This window comes from Somniosus microcephalus, chromosome 28, assembly GCF_052327205.1.
Source record: "Somniosus microcephalus isolate GS21.2 chromosome 28, FLI_Smic_1.0, whole genome shotgun sequence".
Lineage (NCBI taxonomy): Eukaryota > Metazoa > Chordata > Chondrichthyes > Squaliformes > Somniosidae > Somniosus > Somniosus microcephalus.
This window is the reverse complement of record NC_141014.1, coordinates 19,959,122-19,976,507: the sequence shown is the minus strand read 5'-3', so window position 1 is coordinate 19,976,507 and position 17,386 is coordinate 19,959,122. Positions and strand designations below refer to the sequence as shown.

The following is a 17,386-nucleotide window of genomic DNA, read 5'->3' as shown; positions in this document are numbered from 1 at the left end:
TGTTTTAAATTTATTTAATGATGTAGCTTCCACAGCTTTCTGGGGCAGCAAATTCCACAGACCTACCACCCTCTGAGTGAAGAAGTTTCTCCTCATCTCAGTTTTGAAAGAGCAGCCCCTTATTCTAAGATTATGCCCCCTAGTTCTAGTTTCACCCATCATTGGGAACATCCTCACCGCATCCACCCGATCAAGCCCCTTCACAATCTTATATGTTTCAATAAGATCGCCTCTCATTCTTCTGAACTCCAATGAGTAGAGTCCCAATCTACTCAACCTCTCCTCATATGTCAACCCCCTCATCCCCGGGATTAACCAAGTGAACCTTCTTTGTACTGACTCGAGAGCAAGTATGTCTTTTCTTAAGTATGGACACCAAAACTGTACGCAGTATTCCAGGTGTGGTCTCACCAATACCTTGTACAACTGAAGCAATACCTCCCTATTTTTATATTCTATCCCCCTAGCAATAAAAGCCAACATTCCATTGGCCTTCCTGATCACTTGCTGCACCTGCATACTAACATTTTGTGTTTCGTGCACCAGGACCCCCAGATCCCTTTGTACTACAGTACTTTCCAGTTTCTTGCCATTAAGATAATAACTTGCTCTATGATTTTTCCTGCCAAAGTGCATAACCTCACACTTTCCAGTATTGTATTCCATCTGCCAAATCTGACTTCCCTGCATTACAATTTCTCCTAATTCTTCAATTGCTCCCAATAGCCTAGGTTCAGTTGGTAGAACTCTCGCCCGAGTCAGAGGTTGTGGGTTCAAGTCCCACTCTCGAGACTAGAGCACAAAATCTCGAATGGCACTCCAGTGCAGTACTGAGGGAGTGCCGCACTGTCGGAGGTGCCGTCTTTCAGATGAGATGTTAAACCGAGGTCCTGTCTGCCTTCTCAGGTTAATGTAAAAGATCTCATGGCACTATTTGAAGAGATGGGGAGTTCTCCCAGCGTCCTGGCTAACATTTATCCCTCAACCAAGACTTAAACTAGATTATCCGGTCATTTATTTCATTGCGGTGTGGAAATTGGCTGCCGCGTTTCCTACATTGCAACAGTAAATGTACTTCAAAGTACTTAATTGGTTGTAAAGTGCTTTGGGACGGCCTGAGGTTGTGTAAGTTGCTCTATAAATGCAAGACTTTCTTTCCTTTACTCCCTTCCTCTCACGGGAACATGGCTTCTTACTGGAGCCAGAACCACCTTTCAATAATGCTGGTCGCCATATTTCAAGTGTGTGAGAGAAACAGTGGGAACATCACAGCTGGGGCTGAAACTGCCGATGCACTAGTTAGTAATCAGGAGCAGGAAACATGGCTGATTTTTTCCCCTCTTTTCAGTCAATTGAAGGTCTCCCACTGAGATCAAATAATTCTTCCATTACAATTAAGATATTACTATTTGCATTGTAAATATGCAAGTCTTTGAACATTAATCTGGGCGGGAAAGGCAGCAATTGAGATTTCTCACAATGGATGACTTCAACCAGGAGATTATATTAGTTCAATGTTTCTTTCCAAATTTTTGATGTGTTTGTACCAAATAACTCCATGCCTGTCCTAGCCTGACTGATCCAGTGACATATAGGTTATGCTACAATGCATATCATTACAGAATGTTTTCCAAAATTATAAAACCATCTCAACTTCATCTTGAAAATAAATAACTTCCTATTCCATCCAAAATGTTTGTACAGAAGGTGGCTGAATATTTACATGTATTTGCTGAATTTTTGTAATTCATATCTTTATTTAATTGTAATATACTAATTGCTTTTGTCTGTAAGCCACTAGTCTTTAATATCCACCGATTGAATAGCATTGTGTGAGACTACAGTAAAGTCAGTAAGCAGATTACTGCAAGTAGGATCATTGTAAATCCTTAGGGCATGCATCTCCAGTAAGGTCAGTTTGCAGATCACAGGGGATCAAGTCCATTTACAGGAAACACAGTTCCAATAAAACATAGAAGATAGGAGCAGGAGTAGGTCATTCGGCCCTTCAAGCCTGCTCCGCCATTCAATGTGATCATGGCTGATCATCCAAATTCAGTACCCTGTCCCTGCCTTTTCCCCATATCCCTTTAGCCTCAAGAAATATATCCAACTCTTTCTTGAATATATTTAATGAACTAGCCTCCACCACCCTCTGTGGCGGAGAATTCCACAGGTTCACCACTCTCTGGGTGAAGAAATTCCTCCTCATTTCAGTCCTAAATGGCTTACCCCTTATCCTTAGACTATGACCCCTGGTTCTGGAGTCCCCGGCCATCAGAAACATCCTTCCTGCATCTAGTCTGTCCAGACCTGACAGAATTTTATAGGTTTCGATGAGATCCCCTCTCAATCTTCTAGACCCCAGTGAGTATAAGCCCAATCGACACAATCTCTCCTCATACGTCATTCCTGCCATCCCAGGTATCAGCCTGGTGAATCTTCGCTGCACTCCCTCCATGGCAAGAACGTCCTTCCTCAGGTAAGGTGACCAAAACTGCACACAATACTCAAGCTGCGGTCTTACCAAGGCCCTGTACAACTGTAGCAAGACATCCTTGTTCCTGTACTCGAACCCTCTTGCTACGAAGGCCAACATACCATTTGCCTTCTTAACCACCTGCTGCACCTGCATGCTTACCTTCAGCGACTGGTGCACAAGGACACCCAGGTCTCTTTGCACTTCCCCTTCTCCCAATCTATTGCCATTCAAATAATAATCCTTCCTGTTTTTGCCACCAAAGTGGATAACCTCACATTTATCCACATTATAGTGCATTTGCCATGTTTCTGCCCAATCACCCAACCTGTCCAAATCGTACTGGAGTTTCCCCGACATCCTCCTCGCAGCTTACCCTCCCGCCCAGCTTTGTGTCGTCTGCAAATTTGGAGAGATTACATCCAATTCCCTCGTCCAGGTCATTAATATATATTGTGAACAGCTGGGGTCCTAGGACCGATCCTTGCGGTACCCCACTAGTCACTGCCTGCCACTCGGAAAACGACCCATTTATTCCAACTCTTTGCCTTCTGTCCGCCAACCAGTTCTCTATCCAAGTCAATACCTTGCCCCCAATCCCATGTGCCTTAACTTTACACGCTAATCTCTTGTGTGGGACCTTATCGAAAGCCTTCTGAAAGTCCAAATACACCACATCCACTGGTTCTCCCCTATCTGTTTTACCAGTTACATCCTCAAAAAATTCCAGTAGATTAGTCAAGCATGATTACCTTTTGTAAATCCATGTTGACTTTGTCCGATCCTGTCACTGCTTTCCAAGTGCTCTGCTATTACATCTTTTATAATGGACTCTAGCATTTTCCCCACTACCGATGTCAGGCTTACCGGTCTATAATTCCCCGCTTTTTCTCTACCACCTTTTTTGAATAGTGGGGTAACATTAGCTACCCTCCAATCCATGGGTACCGTTCCAGAGTCTATCGAGTTCTGGAAGATGACCAGTAATGCATCTACTATCTCTAGGGCCACTTCCTTAAGTACCCTGGGATGTAGACCATCAGGCCCTGGGGATTTATCAGCCTTCAGTCCCATCAATTTTCCTAACACCATTTTCCTACAAATACTGATTTCTTTCAGTTCCTCTCTTTCATCAGACCCTATGTTCCCCGGCATCTCTGGGAGGTTATTTGTGTCCTCCTTTGTGAAGACGGAACCAAAGTATGTATTTAGTTGGTCTGCCATTTCCTTGTTTCCCCATTATAAATTCCCCTGATTCTGACTGTAAGGGACCTACGCTTGACTTCACTAATCTTTTTCTCTTCACATATCTATAAAAGCTTTGAGTCAGTTTTTATGTTCCCTGCAAGCTTACTCTCATATTCTATTTTCCCTTTCTTAATTAATCCCTTTGTCCTCCTTTGTTGAATCCTAAACTGTTCCCAATCCTCAGGATTATTGCTTTTTCTGGCCAATTTATATGTCCTCTCCTTGGATTTTATGGTATCCCTAATTTCCCTTGTTAGCCACAGTTGAGTCACCTTTTTGTTTTATTTTTATGCCAAACTGGGATGAACAAATTCTGTAGCTCATCCATTCGGTCTTTGAATGTTTGCCATTGCCTATCCACCGTCAACCCTTTGAGTGCCATTCCCCAATCAATCCTACCCAACTCGCTCCTCAGACCATCGTAGTTTCCTTTATTTAAATTGAGGACCCTTGTCTCCGAGTCAACTACTTTATTCTCCATCTTAATGAAGAATTCGATCATATTATGATCGCTCCGACCCAAGGGGCCTCGTACAACAAGATTGCTAATGAATCCTTTCTCGTTACATAATACCCAGTCTAAGATGGCCTGATCTCTGGTTGGTTCCTCGACATATTGGTCCAGGAAACCATCCCGCAAACACTCCAGGAATTCCTCCTCCACAGTATTGTTACTAATTTGGTTGGCCCAATCTATATGTAGATTAAAGTCACCCATGATGACTGCTGTGCCCTTATTGCACGCTTCTTTAATTTCCCTTTTAATGCCATCCCCAACCTCCACCTTACTGTTTGGAGGTCTATATACCACTCCCACTAATGTTTTTTTCCCCTTAGTATTTCTCAATTCTACCCATACAGATTCCACATCAGAGCTAATATCCTTCATTACAATTGTATTAATCCCTTCTTTAACCAGTAATGCTACCCCACCTCCCTTTCCTTTTTGCCTATCTTTCCAGAATATCGAATACCCCATGAAATGGTAACAAGTGTGCACCTCATTTAAAATGCTCGCTAAGGGTGGCTGTCACCTTAGCTCCTAAGCAACGCCACAGGTTTTGATTTCTGACATATGGAATAAGGCTTTGCAGCCAGATAGCAAATACAGTTCATAGGGAGAATTACCCAGAACCTGCAAACGGACACGGATAGATTAAGTGGGCAGAATTATGCCAGACGCTGTTTAACTTAACAATGTAGTACACTTTGCAAGCAAAACTGGCAGTTGTGAATATAAGCTAATGGAGACTGACGGTGTGTTGTGTGTGTGTCCAGGTATACAAGTCATCAAAAGCTATTTTACAGGTGCGAAAAGCAACCAAAAAAGGCTAATGTGATGCAGGGCTTCATCACACGCAGTTTAAAATATAAAATTAAGATGGTTATGATTATACAGTGTGTTATTTAAACCACATTGGGAGTGTTAGAGTTCAGTTCTGAGTGCCCCACATTAGGAAGGATATCCTGGCCTTGGAGAAGGTCCAGTGATGATTCACCAGGGTGACATTGGGGATGGAGGGACTGAATTCTAATGAGAGACTCGGAAAACTTGGGTTACATTTCCTGGAGACAGACGGGGTGATCAAATTGAAGTATTAAAATGTTGAAATAAAAACAGAAAATGCTGGAAAATACTCAGCAGGTCAGGCAGCATCTGTGGAGAGAGAAACAGTTACTACTTCAGGTCAATGACCTTTCGTCAGAACTGGAAGATGTTAGAGGTTAACAGTTTTTAAACTGTTAAAACAATGAACAGGATTGACAGCAATACATAGGAAAAAAACCTCTTACTTCTAATAGGAGAATCCAGAACTAGGGGATATAAACGTCAACTCAAATTTCTCTCCACGGATGTTGCCTGACCTGCTGAGTTTTTCCAGCATTTTCTGTTGTTACTAGGGGATATAACCTTTCTAGCTCAGCCAGTTAAAAGGAAATCCAGAAACAAAATTCACACAAATCGTTGCGAATTTGGAATGCACTGACCGAGCAGGGTATAGCGGCAATGTCAATGGAGGTGTTCAAGAGGGAAATAGATACACACTTGGGAAAGTAAGGGTATTAAGGAATGTGGAGAAGGGCAAGGAATTGGGATTAAAATGCAGAGCTGCCGTGGCTATTCAAAACCATTAGAGGTCCAAAGACACCACACCCCTTTCCAACTTCTGATAAAAAGAGCATCCTATATTATTGTGATAAATCTAAATATGCAAGCAGTGAAACAAAGTCAGATCACTACTGTAGGGCAAATTGCCTGTTCTAAACACAGAGTCTTCCAACCGTCACTCTCTACGCTGATATCTGCCATCCACAATCATAATAAACCAGCCCGACATAATCCAACTGTACTTTGCTTTTTGAGTAACGTGCTCCAGTTCGGATGACATTGCAAAACTGACCAAAGCTTTCTGTTTATTACATCAACTGAACTCCATTTCTCATTATCTACACGATAAGCTGCGAGGTGGATTTGTTGCCTAAAAGGAAAAACTGTGTAGATTTACAAGCTTTTAGAAAAGCCCATTAAACTCCAGCAGTACTCCTGCGCACATGTGGGGGGGGGGGGGGGTCCCGAAACCATGGATATGGTCAACCTGCACCTAAATGTTCCATCATTCAATTCGATCATGGCTGATCTGTACCTCAACTCATTTACCTGCCTTTGCTCCACAATCTCTTGCTAGCCTACAAAAATCTGTCAATCTCAGTCTTGAAAGCTCCAGCATCCACAGCCTTTTGGGGGAGAGTGTTCGAGACTTCCACTACCGTGTGTGAAAAAGTGCTTTCTGATTTCAATCCTATAGCCTAGCTCCAATTCCCTCACCAGAAGAAATAGTTTTAACTGCATCTATCCTATCAGATCCCTTTATCATTTAAAAGACTTCAATTAGATCGCTCCGTAACCGTCTAAACTCAAGGGAATACAAGGCAGGTTTATACAGCCTATCCTCATAATTTAACCTTTAAGTCCTAGTATCATTCTAGTAAATCGTTAATACAGGTAGACTATCCTTTATCCGAAAACCTCAGGACCAGCCGTGTTTCGGTTTTCAGAAAATTTCGGATTTCAGAAGGTATTTTATAAGACTGGGAAATTTGTCGGGGGTGGGGGTCGGCGTCGGCGGGGGGGGGGGGGTCGGCGGGGGGTCGGGGTCGTGCGCACGACTTACACTGAACGAAAAAACTTTCGGTTTTTAGAGGTTTTCGGAAGTTCGGATAAAGGATAGTCTACCTGTATATCTTTCCTGTGGTGCAGCACAGCATTCTAGATGGGGTCTGACCAAAGCTCTGTGCAACTCAAATCACTTCCTCACTTTTGTATTCCAGCTCCCTTGGGATAAAGGCCAATATACCATTAGCCTATTTTTATTACTTTTTGTATCTGTGTACTCGCTTTTAGTGATTTGTGTACATGGACACCTAAACCCCTTTGCTCCTCCAGAGCCCCGAGTCTCTCACCATTAAAGAAAATATTCCGATTTGTCTTTCTCGGATCCAAAATGGATGAACATCCACTTCGCCACAGTTTTCCCCACTCCCTTTATAACTTCCTGCTCCCATCTACATTATTGACTGTGCCTCCTAACATAGTGTCATCTGCAAACTTGGATATACAACGCTCTATTCTGTCATCCAAGTCATGAATATATAGTGAAAAGCTGAGGCCCCGGTACAGGACCCTGGGGAACACCACTTGTCACATCCCACCAGAGAATGAACCCTTTGCCCCTAATCTCTATCACTGCCTCCCAACCAATTACCATTCCATATCACAAGGTTACCACCAATGCAGTGCGCTTTCCCACAGAAACCCACAGAAACCCCACAGTGCAGATAGAGGCCATTTCGGCTCATCGAGCCTGCACCGACACATATCCCACCCGATCCCCGTAACCCCACGTATTTAATCCCCCTAACACTAAGGGTCAATTTATCATAGCCAATCAACCTAACCCGCACATCTTTGGACTGTGGGAGGAAACCGGAGCACCCGGAGGAAACCCACGCAAACACGGGGAGAATGTGCAAACGCCACACAGTCACCCGAGGCCGGATTCAAACCCGGGTCCCTGGCACTGTGAGGCAACAGTGCTAACCACTTTCATTTTTGCTAATAATCTCGTGTACGGAACCTTATCAAATGCCTTCTGGAAGTCCATATAGCCAACATCCACAGACACTGCTCTATCCACTATGCTAGTGACCTCCTCAGAAAAAGACTAGTTTAGTCAGACATGACTACCAACAGCCTGGGGGCTCACCACTGAGCAGAAGCAACAAGTGGCTCACCTCCCTGCACCATTTACAAAGCTCAAGTCAGGTGTGATGAAATACTCGCCTCCATTGAAGCAGCTGCAACAACACTCACGACCACTCCGAATGGAGTAGTCCAATTGACTGGTGCCCCACCACTGGACTCAATATCCACCCCCTCCACCACAGTAGACTGTGGTTTCAATATGTACTATCTGCAGGATGCCATACAGTACACTCCAGTCCCTTGACCTCTACCGCTGAAGAGGCCGAGAGCAGCAAGACCATGAGAACACCACCACCTCCAAGTCACACATCATCGTCACTTGGACATCTACCACCATTCCTTAATCACCACTGGGTCAAAATCCTGGAATTCCCTATCTAATGCCATTGTCGGAACACCATCAGCACAAGGACTGATGTGATTCAGGAAGGCTCACTACTACCACCTTCTTATGGCAACTAGAGATGGGCAATAAATGCAGATTTGCCAAAGTGTACTCCATATTGGGAAAACAGTGGCTCACGTTGAAATTTCTCACTCGCTTTTTTTTTTGTTGAGACTTTTCAAGCATAGCAATAGGATTCTGCGCGCCGGTCTCCCAGCAGATCAAATGAAAAATCCAAAACTCTCAGAAACATAGAAGATAGGAGCAGGAGTAGGCCATTCGGCCCCTCGAGCCTGCTCCGCCATTCAATGAGATCATGGCTGATCATCCAAACCCAGTACCCTGTCCCTGCCTTCTCCCCATATCCCTTTAGCCTTAAGAAATATATCCAACTCCGTCTTGAATATATTTAATGAACTGGCCACCACCGCCCTCTGTGGCAGAGAATTCCACAGGTTCACCACTCTCTGGGTGAAGAAATTCCTCCTCATTTCAGTCCTAAATGGCTTACCCCTTATCCTTAGACTGCGACCCCTGGTTCTGGACTCCCCGACCATCGGGAACATCCTTCCTGCATCTAGTCTGTCCAGGCCTGACAGAATTTTATAGGTTTCAATGAGATCCCCTCTCAATCTTCTAAACTCCAGTGAGTATAAGCCCAATTGACACAATCTCTCCTCATACGTCATTCCTGCCATCCCAGGTATCAGTCTGGCGAATCTTCGCTGCACTCCTTCCATGGCAAGAACGTCCTTCCTCAGGTAAGGCGACCAAAACTGCACACAATACTCAAGGTGTGGTCTCACCAAGGCCCTGTACAACTGTAGCAAGACATCCTTGTTCCTGTACTCGAACCCTCTTGCTACGAAGGCCAACATACCATTTGTCTTCTTAACCGCCTGCTGCACTTGCATGCTTACCTTCAGCGACTGATGCACAAGGACACCCAGGTCTCTCTGCACTTCCCCTTCTCCCAATCTATTGCCATTCAAATAATAATCTGCCTTCCTGTTTTTGCCACCAAAGTGGATAACCTCACATTTATCCACATTATAGTGCATTTGCCATGTTTCTGCCCAATCACCCAACATGTCCAAATCATCCTGGAGTTTCTCGGCATCCTCCTCACAGCACACACGCCCACCCAGCTTTGTGTCATCTGCAAATTTGGAGATATTACATCTAGTTCCCTTGTCTAGATCATTAATATATATTGTGAATAGCTGGGGTCCAAGGACCGATCCCTGCGGTACCCCACTAGTCACTACCTGCCACTCGGAAAATGACCCGTTTATTCCAACTCTTTGCTTTCTGTCCGCCAACCAGTTCTCTATCCAAGTCAATACCTTGCCCCCAATCCCATGTGCCTTAATTTTGCATGCAAATCTCTTATGTGGGACCTTATCGAAAGCCTTCTGAAAGTCCAAATACACCACATCCACTGGTTCTCCCTTAACTATTTTACCAGTTACATCCTCAAAAAATGCCAGTAGATTAGTCAAGCATGATTTACCTTTTCTAAATCCAGGTTGGCTTTGTCCTATCCTGTCACTGCTTTCCAAGTGCTCTGCTATTACATCTTTTATAATGGACTCTAGCATTTTCCCCACTACCGATGTCAGGCTTACCGGTCCATAATTCCCCGCTTTTTCTCTACCAACTTTTTTGAAGTGGGGTAACATTAGCTACCCTCCAATCCATGGGTACTGTTCCAGAGTCTATCGAGTTCTGAAAGATGACCAGCAATGCATCTACTATTGCTAGGGCCACTTCCTTAAGTACCCTGGGATGTAGATTATCAGGCCCTGGGGATTTATCGGCCTTCAGTCCCATCAATTTTCCTAACACCATTTCCCTACAAATACTGATTTCTTTCAGTTCCACCCTTTCATCAGACCCTATGTTCCCCGGCATCTCTGGGAGGTTATTTGTGTCCTCCTTTGTGAAGACAGAACCAAAATATGTATTTAGTTGGTCTGCCATTTCTTTGTTCCCCATTATAAATTCCCCTGATTCTGACTGCAAGGGACCTACGCTTGACTTCAATCTTTTTCTCTTCACATATCTATAAAAGCTTTTACAGTCAGTTTTTATGTTCCCAGCAAGCTTACTCTCATATTCTATTTTCCCTTTCTTAATTAATCCCTTTGTCCTCCTTTGTTGAATCCTAAACTGTTCCCAATCCTCAGGATTATTGCTTTTTCTGGCCAATTTATATGTCCTCTCCTTGGATTTTATGGTATCCCTAATTTCCCTTGTTCGCCACAGTTGAGTCACCTTTTTTGTTTTATTTTTATGCCAAACTGGGATGAACAAATTCTGTAGCTCATCCATTCGGTCTTTGAATGTTTGCCATTGCCTATCCACCGTCAACCCTTTGAGTGCCATTCCCCAATCAATCCTACCCAACTCGCTCCTCAGACCATCGTAGTTTCCTTTATTTAAATTGAGGACCCTTGTCTCGGAGTCAACGACTTCATTCTCCATCTTAATGAAGAATTCGATCATATTATGATCGCTCCGACCCAAGGGGCCTCGTACAACAAGATTGCTAATTAATCCTTTCTCGTTACATAATACCCAGTCTAAGATGGCCTGATCTCTGGTTGGTTCCTCGACATATTGGTCCAGGAAACCATCCCGCAAACACTCCAGGAATTCCTCCTCCACAGTATTGTTACTAATTTGGTTGGCCCAATCTATATGTAGATTAAAGTCACCCATGATGACTGCTGTGCCCTTATTGCACGCTTCTTTAATTTCCCTTTTAATGCCATCCCCAACCTCCGCCTTACTGTTTGGAGGTCTATATACCACTCCCACTAACGTTTTTTTCCCCCCTTAGTATTTCTCAATTCTACCCATACAGATTCCACATCATCAGAGCCAATATCCTTCATTACAATTGTGTTAATCCCTTCTTTAACCAGTAATGCTACCCCACCTCCCTTTCCTTTTTGCCTATCTTTCCTGAATATCGAATACCCCTGGATGTTGAGTTCCCAGTCTTGGCCATCCTTGAGCCACGTTTCCGTAATCCCAACCAAATCGTATTTGTTTACCTCTATTTGCGCAGCCAATTCATCCACCTGATTACAAATGCTCCCCGAATTAAGACACAAAGCCTTCAGGCTTGTTTTTTTTAAATGCTCTTAGACCTATTAGAATTATTATTTACTGTGGCCATGTTTGATTTAAACCGTTGATTTCTCTGACTGCCACTTTTGTTTTTCTCCTTCCTATCTTTTGCTTTTATCCTCGTTTCCCTTTCCTCTGTCTCCCTGCTCAGGGTCCCAACCCCCTGCCATTTTAGTTTAAACCCTCCCCCACAGCACTAGCAAACACTCCCCCCTAGGACATCGGTTCCAGCCCTGCCCAGGTGCAAACCGTCCGGTTTGAACTGGTCCCACCTCCCCCAGAACCAGCTAATGCCTACTTAACAACCCTATACAATATGGTACAGCGGAACTGTTCATTATCCCCAGTTATCCTCCGAGAATTTCTGGAGAATAAAGCCTCGCACAAGTGAAAGCCTCATTTTACAGTCCGCTAACAGCAAGCTCCTCTTATACAACAATAAATCAACCTCAAAGTCACAGAGAGATTAAATTCAGTTCATGTTATTTCTATTGTATTAGCGTCATTCCACATCTAGGTATTGTTAACCCATACGTGCAAGATATAAAATCTGGGCACTCTCAACTATCGGTCAATTAACTACAGGGAGAATGGAGATGAAGGCAGGTAATGGAGGTTCGTGTATATATAAAATCAGCAGCTATGGTTCCTGATCCCAATCGCTATCCAGTGGCCCCCGTCAGAAAGCATGTGTAGATGTCAGTTGAGGATAGGATTGGGCTTGGTCGTGAATCCCTGCTCTATGTTCAAACAACCCACTGACATTCATTGTCTACATTCAACATGTTAACTAGCCCTTGGGCAATGGGGGATTGGCGGTTCAACCTACTGCAATTCAGTTTGACAGGCAATGAAAGGACGAGCTATTTCAGAGGCTAAAACATTACTTGCAGTATCAATTACAAACTCTGAATTCGGTTTACAGGATTGCTCCAATATACAGCATACGGCCCCTCGAGCCTGCTCTGCCATTCAACAAGATCATGGCTGATCTTCGACCTCAACTCCACCTTCCCGCCTGATCCCCGCATCCCTCGATTCCCCTAGAGTCAAGTTATATTTTACTGCACCTAGTAAAACAGCCACGCATAATATAAATGTAAAAATCAAGAACCGGTCAGGGGTATTCAACGAGACATAAACATCATAATGAACACAAGTATTATTGTTCACCAAACACTCCTTCCTAGCCACCAATTGCAGTCACTTTCTACCTATGAGGGGGAGCGGTTTTCAAACTATGTAGCACCAGAGATTTTCGAAAAGTTCAGAGTCTTTTTTTCACGTTTCTGGTATTTACAGGTTTTTTTTGTGGTTTTTTTTTAATAAACGCAGCGAGTCGTTGTGATCTGGAATGCACTGCCTGAAAGGGCGGTGGAAGCAGATTCAATAATAACTTTCAAAAGGGAATGGGATAAACACTTGGAGGGGGTAAATTTGCAGGGTTGTGGGGAGTGGAACTGATTAGATAGCTCTTTCAGAGAGCAGGCACAGGCACGGTGGGCTGAATGGCCTCCTAACGTTCTGTATCAACAACAACTTGTATTTATGTAGTGCCTTTAACATAGTAAAACATCCCAAGGCACTTCAGAGGAGGATTAAAGACAAAAGATTTGACACCGAGCCACATAAGTAGATATTAGGGCAGGTGACCAAAAGCTTGGTCAAAGAGGTCGGTTTTAAGGAGCGTCTTAAAGAATAGGGCCTAGGCAGCAGAAGGCACGGCCACCAATGGTTGAGCGATTATAATCAGGATTGCTCAAGAGGGCAGAATTGGAGGAGCTCAGATATCTCGGGGGGTTGTGGGGCTGAAGGAGATTACAGAGATAGGGAGGGGCGAGGCCACGGAGGGATTTGAAAATAAGGATGAGAACTTTGAAATCGAGGCGCTGCTTAACCGGGAGCCTATGTAGGTCAGCGAGCACAGGGGAGATGGGCGAACGGGACTTGGTGCGGGTTAGGACACGGGCAGTCGAGTTTTGGATGACCTCAGGTTTACGGAGGGTAGAATGTGGGAGGCCAGCCAGGAATGTGTTGGAATAGTCAAGTCTAGAGGTATCAAAGACATGGATGAGGGTTTCAGCAGCGGATGAGCTGAGGCAAGGGCGGAGACGATAATGTTACGGAGGTGGAAATAGGCGTTTTTAGTTATGCTGCAGATGTGCGGTTGGAAGCTCATTTCAGGGTGAAATATGACACCAAGGTTGCGAACAGTGTGGTTCAGCCTCAGACAGATGTTAGGGAGAGGGATGGAGTCAGTGGCTAGGGAACGGAGTTTGTTGCAGGGATGGAAAACAATGGTTTCGGTCTTCCCAATATTTAATTGGAGAAAATTTTTGCTCATCCAAAACTGGATGTCGTACCAGCAGTCTCACAATTCAGAGACCAAGGAGGGATCGAGAGAAGTGGTGGTGAGGTCGAGCTGGGTGTTGTCAGCGTACATGTGGAAACTGACGCTGTGTTTTCAGATGATTTCGCCAAGGGGCAACATGTAGATGAGAAAGAGGAGGAGGCCAAGGATAGATCCTTGGGGGACACCAGAGGTAACGATGCGGGAGTGGGAAGAAAAGCCATTGCAGGTGATTCTCTGGCTACGATTAGTCATAACGGCACAGAAGGAGGTCATTCGGCCCATCGAGTCCGTGCCGGCTCTCTGTAGAGCAATCCAGTCAGTCCCATTCCCCCGCTCTATCCCTGTAGCCCTGCAAGTTTATTTCCCTCAAGTGCCTATCCAGTCTCCCCTTGAAAACATTGAGTGTCTCCGCTTCCACCACTTCCATCGGCAGCGAGTTCCAGGTCCTCATCACTCGCTGCGTAAAAAAGTTTTCCCTCACATCCCCCCTGTATCTCTTGCCCAAAAAATTAAATCTGTGTCCCCTAGTCCTTGTACCATCAACTAGTGGGAACAGCCTTTCCCAGTCTAGCCTATCCAAACCCGTCATAATCTTGTACACCTCGATCAAATCACCCCTCAACCTCCTTTGCTCTAATGAAAACAAATGCAGCTTCTCCAACCCGTCCTTGTAGCTAAAATCCCCCCATCCCCAGAACCATTCTGATAAATCTCCTCTGCACCCTCTCAAAGGCCTTCACATTCTTCCTAAAGTGTGGTGACCAGAACTGGACGCAATACTCCAGCTGTGGCCTAAATAGCACTTTATAAAGGTTCAGCAAGACTTCTCTACTTTTGCACTCAATACCTCTATTTATGAAGCCCAAGATCCCATATGGTTTGCTAACCACTCAATATGTCCTGCCACCTGCAGGGACCTATGCACATTAACTCCCAGGTCTCTCTGTCCCTGCACACTCTTTCAAACTGTGCCATTAAGTGTATATTGCCTCTCCCTGTTCCTTCTGCTAAAATGCATCACCTCATTTTTCTCTATTAAATTCCATCTGCCACTTGTCTGCCCATTCTGCTAGCCTTTCTATGTCCTGTTGCAGTCGATTGGTATCATCATCACTGTTTGCCACACCCCCAAGTTGGGTGTCATCGGCAAATTTAGAAATTCTACTATGTATTCCAATATCCAGGTCATTTATATATATCAAAAAAAGCAGTGGCCCCAACACTGACCCTTGGGGAACACCGCTATCTACCATCCTCCAGTCTGAAAAACAGCCATTTACCAGAACTCGCTGTTTTCTATCCTTAAGCCAATTCCTTATCCAAGCTGCCACTGACTCACCTATTCCACTAGCCTCAATTTTGTTAACCAACCTTTTATGTGGTACTTTGTCAAACACCTTCCAAAAATCCATGTAGACAACATCCATTGCATTCCCTTCATCAATCCTCTCTATTACTTCATCAGAAAATTCAATTAGATTAGTCAAACACAATCTGCCTTTTAAAAATCCATGTTGGCTCTTAATTAGCTTAAACCTCTCCAAGTACCCGTTAATTTTTTCCTTGATTATTTTTTCTAAAACTTTACCCACCACTGATGTTAAACTGACCGGCCTGTAGTTACTAGGATTGTCCTTGCACCCTTTCTTGAACAATGGCGTCACATTTGCCACTTTCCTATCCTCAGGCACCTCCCCCGCATCTAGGGAAGATTGGAAAATTATGGCAAGCCCTTCCACTATCTCCTCCCCCAATTCCCTTTGCAACCTGGGATGCAAGCCATCTGGTCCAGGCGACTTATCCACTCTAAGCATACCCAGCCGTTTCAGTACAGCCTGTATCAATTTTCAGCCCTTCCATTGCTTCTACCTTTTCCACTTCTACCGATATTTTGTCAACATCCACCGCCTTAGTAAACACCGATACAAAGTACTCATTGAGATTAGATAGGTAAGAATGGAGCCAGACGAGAGCACCCAGCTGGACGACGGTGGATAGGCATTGGAGAAAGATGGAGCGGTCAACCGTGTCAAAGGCTGCAGACAAGTCAAGGAGGACGAGGAGGGATAGTTTACCTTTATCACAGTCACAAAGTCACGCTGACTGTATTCACAGAATCACAGAAACCCCACAGTGCAGATAGAGGCCATTTCGGCCCATCGAGCCTGCACCGGCACATATCCCACCCGATCCCCGTAACCCCTACACCAACACATATCCCACCCTATCCCCACGTATTTAATCCCCCTAACACTAAGGGTCAATTTATCATAGCCAATCAACCTAACTCGCACATCTTTGGACTGTGGGAGGAAACCGGAGCACCCGGAGGAAACCCACGCAAACACGGGGAGAATGTGCAAACTCCACACAGACAGTCACCCGAGGCCGGATTCGAACCCGGGTCCCTGGCGCTGTGAGGCAACAGTGCTAACCACTATGCCACCGTATTATTCTCTAATATTTAATTTAAAGTCAAAAAGATCAAAATCCTTTCATTCAGCAACAAAATACTTGGGCAAATAATAGAATAAAATCCGATTAGGACAGGCACCCCAGCCCCCCCCAAAAAGCAAGTCTCTTGTAAGCACCAGCCTGATGACAACATCCCCAGCTGATGTTTACATCTTTGCAGGGTGGGCGGGACAGCGTTCTGATGGACAGCCGCCTCCGCCAATAGAGCCGCGGGCCGGTCTGAAGGCGGCCAGTCAGGAGTCGAGAGAGGGTGAGGGGCGCGGCGGAGGATTGATTGACGGGGACGAGCTCGCCGCCCCGGGGGGGGCAAACCGGGTTAAAATGGGGGCGGGCGGTGGGAGGGAGATTACAATGTTCACGGGCGCAGAATTGAAACCCTTTCCCCTCCTCCCCGCCCGTCGGGGGCTAAAACCTTCGGGTATTAAACGCCAATTTAAGCGGCATACGTTCGCCAAAAGGGCGTTAAGGAGGCAGGCCCCGGGGTATTTGAACAGTGAGCAGGCCGCAGGCGCTGTGCGAGATTCGCCGGCGGTAGCAATCTAGCCGCGGTGACCGGGGTAGGTGAGGCGGGGGAAAGGGAGCCCAGCTTCTTACCTCTCGCCGTTGTTAATGACGACGCCGCCGCTCTGCGAGTGATTCCTGTTGAGCGCCATGTTTTTTTTTCCCCACCCCCCTCCCCGAGACGTTTGAGTGCTGTGCGGGCTGACGTCACGCGTTTTAAAAAAAACCGTGGGCGGGGCGGGGCCGTTTCCCTGGTGACCGGTGGCACACAATGGAAGGGGGCGGGGTTCACCGCCACCTGGCCTCGCGGCTACTTCTCGTTGGCTGATTCCTTCACTTGATTGGCAGGTGCCGTGACCAATTGGTAGACAGCAAGTGCCCCGTCCCCTTCTTAAAGGGGCACCACCAATAAACCTGCAATTTAACCCGTGGCCTCATGACCAATGCAGCAGGTGCTCCCACAGTAGCATTGAAAAAGGATACTGGATCCGATCGCCTGTCATTTCAATTCACCGCTCCATTCCCACTCAGACCTCACCGTCC

At 45.3% G+C, this 17,386-nt stretch overlaps 1 protein-coding gene across 1 annotated transcript in view; it reads right to left on the bottom strand.

Annotated features, from left to right (window-relative positions):
* Positions 1–17,044, bottom strand: part of LOC147099036 (WW domain-binding protein 2-like) — a 46,713-nt gene extending 29,669 nt beyond the window's left edge. The window contains exon 1 of the mRNA XM_085969579.1: positions 16,937–17,044. Within this exon, the coding sequence (XP_085825705.1) occupies positions 16,937–16,995 (59 nt within the window). The 5' untranslated portion in view covers positions 16,996–17,044. The remainder of the gene's footprint in view (positions 1–16,936) is intronic.
* Positions 17,045–17,386: the final 342 nt, after the last annotated feature.